We start from the raw sequence: 14,301 nt of genomic DNA, 5'->3' as shown, positions 1-14,301 counted from the left end.
CTACATCGATAAGGTAAAATGTAATCGATAATTTTTTAATCTGGACTATTCAAAGTTTGAAGCGATCGCAAGGGCGTTTTAATTGTGTTTCCTCGATGTCTCTGTAAAGGGACTACTTTTTAAAAATCCGGAACTTTTACTCAGCTGGATGTGACGTTATTCCCACCACTCAGGTCTGGAAAATCCCGGCTTTCCGGTACGTGTGGCCACCCCGTTCGACCAGCAAGGCCAGGAACAGCTTACCACGTGCATCTGTAAGCGAATAGGTCGCTTACAAGTTTATCACGTTAAATAATAATTAGCGGCTGAACCTGAAAACCACGTATAATTAATTGTGGATTACACTTCAATGTATGTCAAGAAACTAAGGACGTAAATGACTGATAAACACACACTGACGTGCTGCTGGAGGACGTTCGGCATCGGCCGTCATTTCATTTAGAACAGTACACACGTGCGCTGTATGAAGGACACAGGCACATGTTACAATGACGAAGGTGTCTGAGAGAACTCTTACAAAGGCTAGGATTAAAGTAAGTTTTATGAAAATATGATTAAAGTACTCATATATATCGTCGAAGATTTTGTAAAATCTCTTTTATAAGGTATTAGACAAAGTTGTTTTGTAGCACAATATGTGTCTAAATAAAAGTCAGCTGCTGGCTCTATGTGCAAACACCTGTTCTAACGACAAGACGTCAAATTAAGTAGGCCTTTACATGAAGTCAACAGATAATTCGTTATGAACTGTTATTAAAACACGCTAAGATGTGTTATAATTATGTATCTCAACAAGAAATGTCTGTATTGCATATTAGTAAAGTAAATCAAAATATGAGCACATTTCTCGTCGAAATTTTCTCGCAATAGCGATCAAGGAATGAAGTAATTTTCACGAGTTTTAGAACACAAGTATTTTTATTGGTAGACATATTCAAAATAAAACAGTAAAATTATATCACAAACATATGTATTTATACAAATCTCTTAAACTCATCTGAAAATATTAGCCAAAGCTTTTACAGCCATAAACTAATATCAAGTAACTACACAGTCTCCTCAATGTAAGTACATGAAGTACACAATGACCATTTTATGAGTGAAGGAATGACTACAATTTGTTTCCCCCTAAGTTTTTTCATTTTTACTGACTTTTGGTGCACCTCTAGTGTTAGTACGCAACTACGATTTTTTTTTTTTTTTTTTTTTTTTTGGACATGCGAATAACGAGGAACTGGTGTGGCTGGAAAACTTCATATAAACAATATTTATTATTGTTTAATTTTACAAGCCCCATGGTGGGCATTACATATTCAAAATTAGCACTAGTGACGAACATTGCTTGAGAAAAGAATCGTATTGAAATTATTTCATGTTGGTCTTTCAGTAATGAGCTCTTAATGATAGCAAATCATGAGATCGAGAAACAATAGTATGGGATTGCATTTAAACATGGACTAACTGCATAGCTTTGGCACAGTTTTACGCTAGATGTTACAAATGATGAACAAGAGTGACTGTTATATAATATGTGCACAGTTTAACAGTGGATTTGTTGTAACACTTCTAGTTTTGAATTAGAGCAAGCTCTAAGATAGGACACAGTTCATCAGCTGCCATCAAGTACGCAACTGTATCAAACTCAATCACATGCGAGACTAATTTTATGTATGGAGGACTAAAAAACTTTCTTTAAAATTTATAGACTCTTAGAAAGGCACTAAAACCATCAAAAACGTAAAAACTTCGGATACTTTATATACCTTCTTGCTTTGGGACTGTACACCTGGAAATAAAAGTTTGTGACTTCACATTTAGATACAGAAATAATTGTAATTTTAAGATTTCTATAAATGGTTCAAAGATTGTTGTATCGCTGCTCTCGCATGGCGCCTTCCGCAATTGGCAGCACTGTCGGCAGCTGGACCGGTGCTGGCGCGCCCCCTACAGTACTAACTTCCTCGCGGCCAGCAGACGACCACTGATCCGAGTCGCTGAAGAGACGAACTGGCTGTCCTCGTTGAAGCACTGTAGCAGGAATTCGTCCAGGGAAGAATACAGGTGCTCAACCAGGCTTCCCATGCTGTGGTCCTGGTCGGGGTAGCTCTGTGGAACAAATCGCGCCATGCATGGTTAACAACCGTGGTATTTATACGCGGCGAGCGTGAGGTCTTTCCTTGAGTACAAGTAATTACTTACTACGGTTTTCTGCAAATGGTAGCTCATGAAGGTGTTACAGATACATTTCCACATATACTCTGATATCGGGTTTAACGCCACCCCAAAGAAAGACATTTCTGAGAGTTTCACATGGTTGTATGAATATTTTGTGTGTTGTACTCAAGTAGACTTAGAGAAAGCTTTTGACAATGTTGACTGGAATACTCTCTTTCAAATTCTAAAGGCGGCAGGGGTAAAATACAGGGAGCGAAAGGCTATTTACAATTTGTACAGAAACCAGATGGCAGTTATAAGAGTCGAGGGACATGAAAGGGAAGCAGTGGTTAAGAAGGAAGTAAGACAGGGTTGTAGCCTCTCCTCGATGTTATTCAATCTGTATATTGAGCAAGCAGCAAAGGAAACAAAAGAAAAATTCGGAGTAGGTATTAAAATCCATGGAGAAGAAATAAAAACGTTGAGGTTCGCCGATGACATTGTAATTCTGTCAGAGTCAGCAAAGGACTTGGAAGAGCAGTTGAACGGAATGGATGGTGTCTTGAAGAGAGGATATAAGATGAACATCAACAAAAACAAAACGAGGATAATGGAATGTAGTCGAATTAAGTCGGGTGATGTTGAGGGTATTAGATTAGGAAATGAGACAATTAAAGTAGTAAAGGAGTTTTGCTATTTGGGGAGCAAAATAACTGATGATGGTCGAAGTAGAGAGGATATAAAATGTAGACTGGCAATGGCAAGGAAAGCGTTTCTGAAGAAGAGAAATTTGTTAACATCGAGTATAGATTTCAGTGTCAGGAAGTCATTTCTGAAAGTATTTGTATGGAGTGTAGCCGTGTATGGAAGTGAAACATGGACGGTAAGTAGTTTGGATAAGAAGAGAATAGAAGCTTTCGAAATGTGGTGCTACAGAAGAATGCTGAAGATTAGATGGGTAGATCACATAACTAATGAGGAAGTATTGAATAGGATTGGGGAGAAGAGAAGTTTGTGGCACAACTTGACCAGAAGAAGAGATCGGTTGGTAGGACATGTTCTGAGGCATCAAGGGATCACCAATTTAGTATTGGAGAGCAGTGTGGAGGGTAAAAATCGTAGGGGGAGACCAAGAGATGAATACACTAAGCAGATTCAGAAGGATGTAGGTTGCAGTAGGTACTGGGAGATGAAGAAGCTTGCACAGGATAGAGTAGCATGGAGAGCTGCATCAAACCAGTCTCAGGACTGAAGACCATAACAACAACAACTCAAGTGGGGAGCAAGTAGGTAGGGGAGAAAACTACATAGAACACCTGAAGCGTTAGAACCACCATCATAATGTTTTCCTATTTTTACCAATGCAATGACAGAACTTTTTCGGACTGACGAGGCACAGTGAAGTAGAAAATTCAGTGGTTTTGGTTGTGCTTGCTGGTATATATCGTAATTTATGTGCTGTTTGACTCGCCTTTGCTTATTGCTGTTCGTTTTATAACAGTGTAACCTAACTTTTCTACCTCTTACTGTACATGTTTCATACAATGGCTAGTCACTGTCATAAAAATTACGCTGACAGTTATTACACTTGTGGTAAGTTTCCGACTAGTAATCATCAGAAGAATATTACTGAAATCGTGAAGAATAACTAATTCTCGTATTTTTGAAATTCAGGGAGTTAGGAAGTATAATGAGCCTCATGTATACAGAACTAATGTAGTGGGAGACTGCTATTGATTGTTGCGCCGGAAATTACAACATGAGCTCCATCAGAGAAAAAACTTTATTATATGATTGACGGAAAAGAGAACGCTATCTTGAATGTCATAAGAAGGAGAGGGAACAGAAACATAAACCAATGGACGTAGAATTAGTATGTAGTAATGAGGTGATTTTATGTACAAACTTTAATAATTATGTTCATATTGAAAAATTAGTTACTTTTTGTACCAGTTACATGTATTCTGGCAGTTTTCTATATTACAGTGAAGTCACAGTGTGACAAAACTGGGTCATAACGAAACAGCGAGACGAAATTATTTTGCTTTCTATTATCCTACATCCTTAGGTAAATGATTATTTTCTTGTCTTTCGAATAATTCTAACTACACACATAAAGTACATATAATATGTACCCTAGATTGCCAGATTACTGTTGATTCAGAACTTCATTAACAGTAGTATTCACATTACAATTGATAATCTATCTGTTGATTCTAATGACCAGTTAGGTTTCAAAACAAAATTTTTTTCTTAAAAATAAAGTGCTAATTTAAGTTGTCTCTTTAGCATGTAATAATCATAATAGTGGGCGCTGGTACCAGTTTTTTTCGCAAAACGACCTAGCTCAATTTCGCGCTTTTCACTTACTAGTTTAGTTCTTCCGAGTGCCCATTGATTAAGAAATTCACTACAATTAAAGTTTTCTTACACTAAAATACCTTCTTCATTTGAGCCCTTAAGCTTATTAATTCCGCAGATCTGATATTGTACTTGTTGCCCTGATTTTTCTGCATTGAATAGTGCCTTTGTTATCTTCCTGAGCCACTGATTAAGAAATTACCCAAATTAGCCAAATTATGAACTTGGAAATTTGTGATGGAAGTACGGAATGCACGTGTAGATATCTGTCATTCAAATACTACATTGAACTTTAATATCTTTCTAATGATCTAGAGTACAGTTAAACCAAATTATTGTTGGAATCAATAGATTGCCAAAACCGCTAAGACTTCACCTTTCTGTATTAGGAATCAAAATGTAATCACAGAGTTCACAAAATATGATTGCACAAGTCTTTATATACCCCACTCCGACCGCGAACACTCAGTGCGTGGTCAGAATCCACTCGAGTAACGTCTCCACAGTAGTGTCGCATTTCGTACAGAAAGCCGCGAGAAAATACCAGAACTAGAAGACGGATTTCCACTCGCAGAGGGCGTCACGTAAGTGGCTCTCGCCTGAAGCGGGAGGTCCAGCTTCGAGTCGGACACAAAATTTCGCTTGTCGCTATTTATTTTATTCCAATGCCTAATTGAGACCAATCTCAGAATTTATTTTATTTCATCATGTATGACTTCGTTGACAGAGCCACATCACCACCTTTGCTTGCACCACTTCGTCACTATCGAAGTGAGGTCGTCAAAGCATAAGCTACTGAAACACACAAAAATCTGATGGGGCTTAGTCGGGACTATATGGACAATGATTGATGATATCGGATTGTTGCATATGTCACAGCGCTCGTGTGTGGTCTAGTGCTGTTATACTGAAGGACGGAGTGCTGTATGTGTGGAGGACTACTTCGCATTCGTGATTACCGTTTTCTGAGGTTATATTACACAACACTGCGTTGCACGCTACAATTCGGAGTCCTCTAGCAGCGTAGGTTTGTAACTTAGGTCAGCGAAACGGAAAATATGATATGCATGACGTGATATCTCAACCGATATTGAGAACAGCACAAATAACTCGGAGCAATTACTTTTCAGCATGCTCTTGTGAGTGAACTTTTGATATGAGAGACTTACACAGACAGTCATTAGCTCATGAAGTGCTACATTTGAATATTTGTCTAGGCTTTACGACGCTCAAACTTAAGCCTACTCGTCATTGCCGAATTCGTCCAAATTCATGGTACATGTAGGGCATGGTGAGACAAGAAAGTGCCCCAAGTGGAAACTCCAGATCGCCAAGCGTTTAGGAAATAAAAGGTACTTTGATACCGATCTGTCACCATGTGCACCGTATCGAAATATCGATTGTCCCTGCGCCAATGTATTTAACAATCGGTGTTTGGCTCAGCGGAAAGAGATCGGATTGTCGCAGGTTCAACTCCGCCCGTTGGCAAATATTTTTGTGCTCCTTGGCAATGCGTACACTACTGACATCACAATTAATCGCAACATCATACGTTATTTATTTAAGCACAAAAAGTATAGGCATAAGATGAAATGCGGGACTGGAGACATTTAAAAAGGGATTGTAGTTAACGCGTACACGGGAACGTCGTGTATGTAAATCGATACTTCCATTGTTTCGCAATTGATCGACTACATTTACCGGGGTGATATTAATCAAAGAAACAGGGGAAGCAATAATTTTGACCGCATCTTGCGCACGTCATAAACGCCTCCTTTTTGCAGTGACATGGTTTTTGAAATGTCTCTATATAAAAACAAACTTGATTGACATTCTGAAAACAGCTTCTTTCATCGCACATTCTAGCAGCGAACCACGCGTAACGCAGCATGTCGCTCAATACGTGCGAAGATAGCTGGTGATGTAAAATGGGATGTAGTTTGATGAAAGCTTCTCGGGAAGTGATTTCTCCTTCTTTCTTGATGAGGTAAGTGCAGTTGCGATATTTTTTATTAGATTTTTTACCTGACGATCAAAATATACATCGTAGGGTTGCACTAATGGCGTACATTTGGGGGAATTACTTTTATACTGCACGTAGACAATCAGTCTTCATCTTGGAACAGTTCGTCGTATTTTTGTGGATTTGTTTGTCCTCCCCATGAGTCAGTCAACAGAATAATTTTATTTTATTGCTGGTAGGGCTTCATCACATAAGTTAAATATTTTTTGGACAAGTCTGTTGTCAGTTTACCGAATTTTGAAGAAGGAGCACAAAAATATTTGCCGCTGGACAGAGGCGAACCCGATACCATTTCATTACGAACCTGTTCTCTTTTACTTTACTTTACATGTGGCAAGGGCCTCATCGACCATACGCCTGCTGTATGAGCCTCTTCCACTTCTGCCTGTCCAATGCGCTGTTTGTCCAGTTGCTGTTGCTGTTGCTGTTGCTGTTCCTAAAAAGTAATAGCATTAACCATACAGCATATTTAGTTAAACTTAAATTAATAACGACACTGCAAACATGAGGGAAAGGGGGGGGGGGGGGAACGGACATGGATAGATGCACATGCTGCGGAGTGTGAGGGAGAGGCAACCTTTGGTGACTGTCGTAGATGTTTTTATGTAGAATCCAGAACATTCTATGTTCTCGTTTGCGCATATGAACCAAGCAGCCAAATCAGGATAAATGTGATTATCTTTTGTTCTGTTATTATGTGGCCTAATACCCTTTCATGATATCATACGTCTCACTTACTATTCTAGCGATCTGTATTTTGCGTGACAACTGATACACTGTATTGCAATACTGCTGAGCTGCTTGCCACTAAATCTGATGAATTTCACACGATAACAAGCGTTGCTTTATTTTTAAATGAGAACATCAGCTGAGTAATACAAAAACACCTATGGGCCTCTCACAAAGACCAACAACGAGATAGCTAACTCGTCATGCACATTACAGCCGCAGATTTATCTTCCCACTCAGTGATTTTCGTTGTCATACCACAAATATAAATTTTTTATTGTTTTTAATTACAATTTATTCATTTAAATATTGTAGTTCTGTATTGACTTTTTATGTTACGCTGTAAATAAAAAATATTACTGATGACCATTCTTTCATTCCTCAATAAAGGAGAAGAAGAAAGAAAGGAATTTTCCTCTCTCCATTCCAAAACACCACTTTATTTCTTGTAGATGGAATTTCTAAACACAAGGTATTTCCTTCCACATTCAACATTTACAACAACGCTGCTGGAATTTTCAATAAATGTCTCTCCTCCCGAATGTTATCCCGCCATCTAATTCTGGGTCTCTCTCTTCCTCCCGTTCCATCTATTGTTCTGCTGAATGCCATTCTAGGTAGTCTATTCTCTGCAATTCTTGCCATATGGCTTGCCCAATTCAATCATCTCCTCTTGAGCACTTCGACGATGTTAAGGTGTTTGTACAGCCCTCTTAATTCTTCATTTCTTCTTAGTCTCCATTCCATGTTATTTTCATCGTATACAGGTCCAAAAAATTTTCTTAGTACTTTTCTTTCGAATATTAACAGTTTTTCTTCATCTTTCTTTCTAAATATTAATGTTTCACATCCATATAACATCAGAGGTATAATGGTCGATTGATATAAGAGGATTTTGAAGCTACTGATAAGTGATCTTTTTCTTAGAATTTTAATGAAACTAAAAAGTTTGTTTGCTGTTGATAAACTGGAATCTATTTCTGTATCTGTTCTGTTGTTATTACTAAAAAGATTTTCTAGGTACTTGAAGTGGTCAGCAGTCTCGAAATTGAATCTATCTACAGTCAGAGGTGCATCTTTTCTGGTTTTCTTACTTCTGGGCAGGTATTCTGTCTTTTCTTCATTAACATGTAATCCTGTTTTCTCAGCAATTCGCTTACCGCATTTTTTTTTCGATCTCATTTTGTTGATCATTGTTCGTTGCATTTGTTCGTGGCGAATGTCCCTTGACACCCGTTACAGTTCGTCGTTGATCTATTCACTCGGTTTTCATTTGTTACAGAAAGCAACTATCCTTCTGACCGAATACGCTGAGCTAACGTGCCCGCTTTTTTTATGGGGGGGGGGGGGGGGGGAGAGAGGTTAGGGCAGGAATGTCGGCCGTGGCGATCTGAAGGGTACAGTCCCGGCATTTGCCTGAAATGACCAAGGAAACCACGGAAACCTCAGTCAAAACTGCCGGCCCTGGAATTGAACCCAGGTACTCCAGAATGCCCGGCCAGAGCGTTACCGCGCATCCACCATGCTCGATGTCGTTGAGCCAAACACTGCTTCCTGAACAAATTGTCACAGGGACAATTGATAAGGTGCACATTGTCATAGATCCGTATCACAATTCAAATGGTTCAAATGGCTCTGAACACTATGGGACTTAAGATCTGCGCTCATCAGTCCCCTAGAACTTAGAACTACTTAAACCTAACTAACCTAAGGACATCACACACATCCATGCCCGAGGCAGGATTCGAATCTGCGACCGTAGCGGTCACGCGGTTCCAGACTGTAGCGCCTAGAAACGCACGGCCACTCCGGCCGGCCCGTATCACAATTCCTTTTATTTTCTAAACGCTTGGCCATCTGGTTCCCACTTGGAGCACTTTCATGTCTCACCACACCTTACATGTACCATGAATTTTGACGAATTTGGCGATGGGGAGTAGGCGTCCTCTCCTTGTTCGAGAACAATTATTCAGTGTCATGTGGAAATACGTTGAGAGGAGATGTTAGCAAAGAACTTGTTCCATAGCTATCACTGAATTATTGTGATACTGTCTGACGTCAACGATTAGAGTCACTTGCTTGGCTACTCGACGATAAACAATGAACTGATGATTATATGAGTAACTATAAAGAACTGGTCCTCGCTCAGTAGTGATTTAATTGTAAGTGGAAATACCAATTAGTGAACTTAAAAACCATTGCGTTGCATCTTAATTCTCGACGGTCCGGACAATTTTCAGCAGTAGACGACGAGTTTAAAGGTGGCTCTAAGGAAGAAATGCATTTATATGTGAGTAGTGTCCGACAGAACAGACACCACTGGCTGGTACATACATTGTATATGAAACAGAGGAATGGGGAGGAAAGGGAAAGGGTGGGAGGGGAACTAGTGACTTCCAGCCGGACCGGGACTCCAACAGGGATTTACCACTTCTCGTGAGCGATTGCCTTAACCGCTTCGGCCACCCGGACATTGTCCTCGACCGACCCAAATTTCCAATTTACCGCACGCAGCATTGCGTGGTGTCCTTATAACTGCCGCTGACCAGGAACAGCTTCATCCTGCAGTGAAGTCTCCCTCACGAACTCTTTTAGACTGTAATAAGGAGGCGTCGAGATAACACGAGTGAAAGCAAGCGCTACAAGCTGTAGTTAAGGTTACAGTAACAGAATAGCCGACAGCGGGCGATTCCACCCGTGTCCGACGTCACCTAGCACGCTCCATCGTTTCAAACTGTGCTTAGAACATAACCGCGATTTCGTTTTTGTCGCTAACGTCAGGTGAAATCCGGCTCATATCGACAGCATCTTATTTGTCCGAAGGAGAAGACAAACATAGTTCTTTGTTACTAAAATTGTTATTTTGTCGAATACACCGCGCCACCTTGCACGCCGTTCACAAGCCCTCGCCACGCTCCCGTTCTCCCCGGCATTTTGAGAACCCCTGGGTTACAGCAACAGCAACATGGTCAATAACTTCCATCAGGATAGGACTAGTCTCTCTTCCATATGCCTTACCAAGCTCAACCATGTTTTCGAAAGTCGTTATCATCTACTTCAAACCATTTAAGGGGCTCCGGAAAGGCTCAAAATCATGAAAAGTTCAATTTTCACTTTTTTGCGTTTTCTGAATCTGCAGACTATTACCTTTTTTTTTAATAGATATATAATTTATTCAATTCCGAAGACTACAACTATTTTTAAATTTTTTTTGAAATGTGTTCTACATGGGCGTGACCCACTGTGGCGCTGTTAAACTGCTGTCAAATGGTGTTATTATTAACGTCCGTGTTCATCAGGTACATTTTAGTGATGTGAGATAAAGTATGTGTTGTGGTTAACCTGTGATGGTTCAATATATACCGCTGGTGTGATTGTCGATTGTTTCATGTTTATTTACTCTGTCGTTATCTCGAAAATATTCGTAATTAATTCTGTTTCTTGAGTCTCTGTTTTGTTGAAGTATAATAATGAGTAAAAGTAAAGTTATTAGAAATTAGAAATCCAAAGTGTCGACGAAATGAAGAAGGCTGTTTGGGCTCTTTTTTTTCATACTTCTTCAACCGATGAAAATCCCCAACATAGCTTGTGTCCCAAAGAAGAAGACAGTTGGTGTAAATATAACAAAGGATTGCTAACTGGTGAAGTGTACACTCATAAGCATAGTCTGCCTCATGCAATAATGGAGGTGATAAAACCTATTTTCAGAGACTTAGCAGCACCTGAACTGTTGAAAAAGTGTATTCACGGAAAAACTCAAAACCCCAATGAAAGTGTAAATAGTGTTATATGGTCGAGAATCCCCAAGACTGTATTTGTTGGAATAGAAACACTTCGCTTTGGTGTGTATGATGCTGTTGCGACTTTCAATGATGGCAACATTGTAAGGTGCAAGGTATTTAGAAATATGGGAATGAAGGTAGGTTCTAACATGGTACGAGCGATGCTTGCTTTAGACAAGGAACGCCTTCGGGCTGCAGACAGGGCTGTAAAGAGTCTAGAAATACAAGCAAGAGTAAACAGGAGGAGGAGCAAGAGGAAGCTGGAGGAGGAGTTTGCAGAGGATGAAGATAATCCATCCTATGGACCTGGAATGCACTAGAAAGTTAATCCAATCTTTGTCGCTCGATTCCCAAAACTTTTATTTTCTCATACTAATTACATGTTTTCTAACAAACTTCCAAACATATTTGTTTCAAACTTTCAGTAAATGTTACACAGTACCTTCTGCATAATTTAACACAGCCTTTTTCCAAAAAACTGTATATTTTTGAATATATAAATAAAAAATTGCAAAAAATGTTGTGAATTTTCATTACAATTGAAAAAAATCATCTTTAATAACTGAACTAAAATTTTGTAAAATCCCTGTGTTAAGTTGTAGCCCATATTCCAATAAATAATCTGTAAAAAGTTCAACTTCCTACCTCAAATACTTTGTGAGGAAAGATGTAATTTATAAGCGTTATTTTAACATTGCAAGTATAGGGCGTTCCGGAGCCCCTTAATGACGCCAATCCTCTCCTCAGATCTTTCACTCAGCGATACTCTCTCAATGCGGCAATATAGTTGCTACCCTTCATACAAAACAGTTTCACTAACGGCGCACGATGTCTGTTCTCTATAGCTATTCTGTCCACTCACATTATGGCTTGTCAAACGACAGTGTGGATGTCATACCGTCATACAAAGTGTACAGCGCCACATTTGCACCTGGCTGACAAAACTGGAACCAATTTTTTCCCAGAAGAAATCCATTCCGCATTAGCGCAGTAGCATACTATCGAATTTCGCTACCATACTACAGTTACAGCCTGCACTTGACCTCTGTGAGTAGCTGCACTTTAATTATAACCACCCAGTACTAATACTACACGAAGATTGACCCGCCATCTGGAGGTTAAATGGAACCCTCACCCTCTCCATCCTCACCACCACTCCGATTTCCAGGGTGCAACTGGTTCTAGTGGCCACAACAGTGAACAGGATGAACCAACAGACGCGGCCAGGAGAAGATATCTAAACTGCGCGTAACATTATCTACTGGAGTCCCTTGGACCTTTACTAGTATGAGATGAAGTCTCCCCAATGCCACGCAGCGAGGCGTGGTATTACTTAAACAATGTAACAGTGTTAACACAAACCTCGATACAGTTCACAAAATTTGAGGGTCCACTGAAGTCGACTCTGAGGCCAAGATAGGTACACAGTGGCAGATAGTACTGCACCACAGCTGACGACCCCAGAAGTAGGGTGCAGAGGTGTCGAGTTCTGGTAAGCGACAGTCTTATTGTGGCACTAAAAACTAATTTTTATTGAAGTTTGGTGTTATTTCCGCTTTATCCCTAAAGTGAAGCATGTCAATAGTATTTTAACTGAAATAACTATGATGTAAGTAGGTAGTATGTTCTTTTGGTATGGGTTTTGTAACGTTTGGAGAATTAGCAAAACTATTAAACTCTGCTGTCCATCATGATGCCTGAGAGGAGTAATACCGACAGGCTAATATGGAGCAACGTCGACTGTGTGTCGAAATTATTTTTGTGGTTTCTAAAGTTCACAAGAGAATTTGTTTGCACTAAAGTAAGGTCTTATATATAGGGTGGTCCATTGATAGTGACCGCACCAAATATCTCACGAAGTAAGCGTCAAACGAAAGAACTACAAAGAACGAAACTCGTCTAGCTTGAAGGGGGAAAACAGATGGCGCTATGGTTGGCCCGCTAGGTGGTGCTGCCATTGGTCAAACGGATATCATCTGCGTTTTTTAAAATAGGAACCCCCATTTTTATTACATATTCGTGTAGTAGGTAAAGAAATATGAATGTTTTAGTTGGACCACTTTTTTCGCTTTGTGACAGAGGCGCTGTAGTAGTCACAATTTTAGACGAACAGTTGGTAACAGGTAGGTTTTTAAAATTAAAATACAGAACGTGGGTATATTTGAGCATTTTATTCAGGTTGTTCCAATATGATACATGTACCTTTGTGAACTTATTATTTATGAGAACGCATGCTGTCACAGCGTGTTTACGTGTAAATACCACATTAATGAAATAAATGCTAAAAATGATGTCCGTGAACCTCAATACATTTGGCAATAAATGTAACGACATTCCTCTGAACAGCGAGTAGTTCGCCTTCCGTAATGTTCGCACATGCATTGACAATGCGCTAACGCATGTTGTCAGGCGTTGTCGGTGGATCACGATAGCAAATATACTTCAGCTTTCCCCACAGAAAGAAATCCGGCGACGTCAGATCCGGCGAATGTGCGGGCCATGGTATGCTGCATGGACGACCAATCCACCTGTCATGAAATATGCTATTCAATACCGCTATGTGCCGGAAATCCATCATGTTGGAAGTACATCGCCATTCTGTCACGCAGTGAAACATCTTGTAGTAACATCGCTAGAACATTACGTAGGGAATCATCATACATTGCACCATTCAGATTGCCATCGATAAAATGGGGGCCAATTATCCTTCCTCCCATAATGTCGCACCATACATTAACCTGCCAAGGTCGCTGATGTTCCACTTGTCGCAGCCATCGTGGATTTTCCGTTGCCCAATAGTGCATATTATACCGGTTTACGTTACCGCTGTTGGTGAATGACGCTTCGTCGCTAAATAGAACGCGTGCAAAAAATCTGTCATCGTCCCGTAATCTCTCTTGTGCCCAGTGGCAGAACTGAACACGACGTTCAAAGTCGTCGCCATGCAATTCCTGGTGCATAGAAATATGGTACGGGTGCAATCGATGTTGATTTAGCATTCTCAACACCGGCGTTTTTGAGATTCCCGATTCTCACGCAATTTGTCTGCTACTGATGTACGGATTAGCCGCGACAGCAGCTAAAACACTTACTTGGGTATCATCATTTGTTGCAGGTCGTGGTTGACGTTTCACATGTGGCTGAACACTTCCTGTTTCCTTATATAACGTACCTATACAGCGAACGGTCCGGACACTTGGATGATGTCGTCCAGGATATCGAGCAGCATACATAGCTCACGCCCGTTGCGCA

At 40.1% G+C, this 14,301-nt stretch overlaps 1 protein-coding gene across 2 annotated transcripts in view; it reads right to left on the bottom strand.

The window, feature by feature from the left end:
- Positions 1-920: 920 nt before the first annotated feature.
- Positions 921-14,301, bottom strand: part of LOC126191448 (venom dipeptidyl peptidase 4-like) — a 362,149-nt gene continuing 348,768 nt past the window's right edge. For both annotated transcript variants that reach the window (XM_049932327.1, XM_049932328.1), the window contains one exon: positions 921-2,106. In XM_049932327.1, coding sequence (XP_049788284.1) covers positions 1,945-2,106 — 162 coding nt within the window. In that variant the 3' untranslated portion in view covers positions 921-1,944. The remainder of the gene's footprint in view (positions 2,107-14,301) is intronic.

Source organism: Schistocerca cancellata, chromosome 6, assembly GCF_023864275.1.
Source record: "Schistocerca cancellata isolate TAMUIC-IGC-003103 chromosome 6, iqSchCanc2.1, whole genome shotgun sequence".
Classification (NCBI taxonomy): domain Eukaryota; kingdom Metazoa; phylum Arthropoda; class Insecta; order Orthoptera; family Acrididae; genus Schistocerca; species Schistocerca cancellata.
Note: the sequence above shows the minus strand (reverse complement) of the source record. Positions and strands in the feature narration are given on the sequence as shown.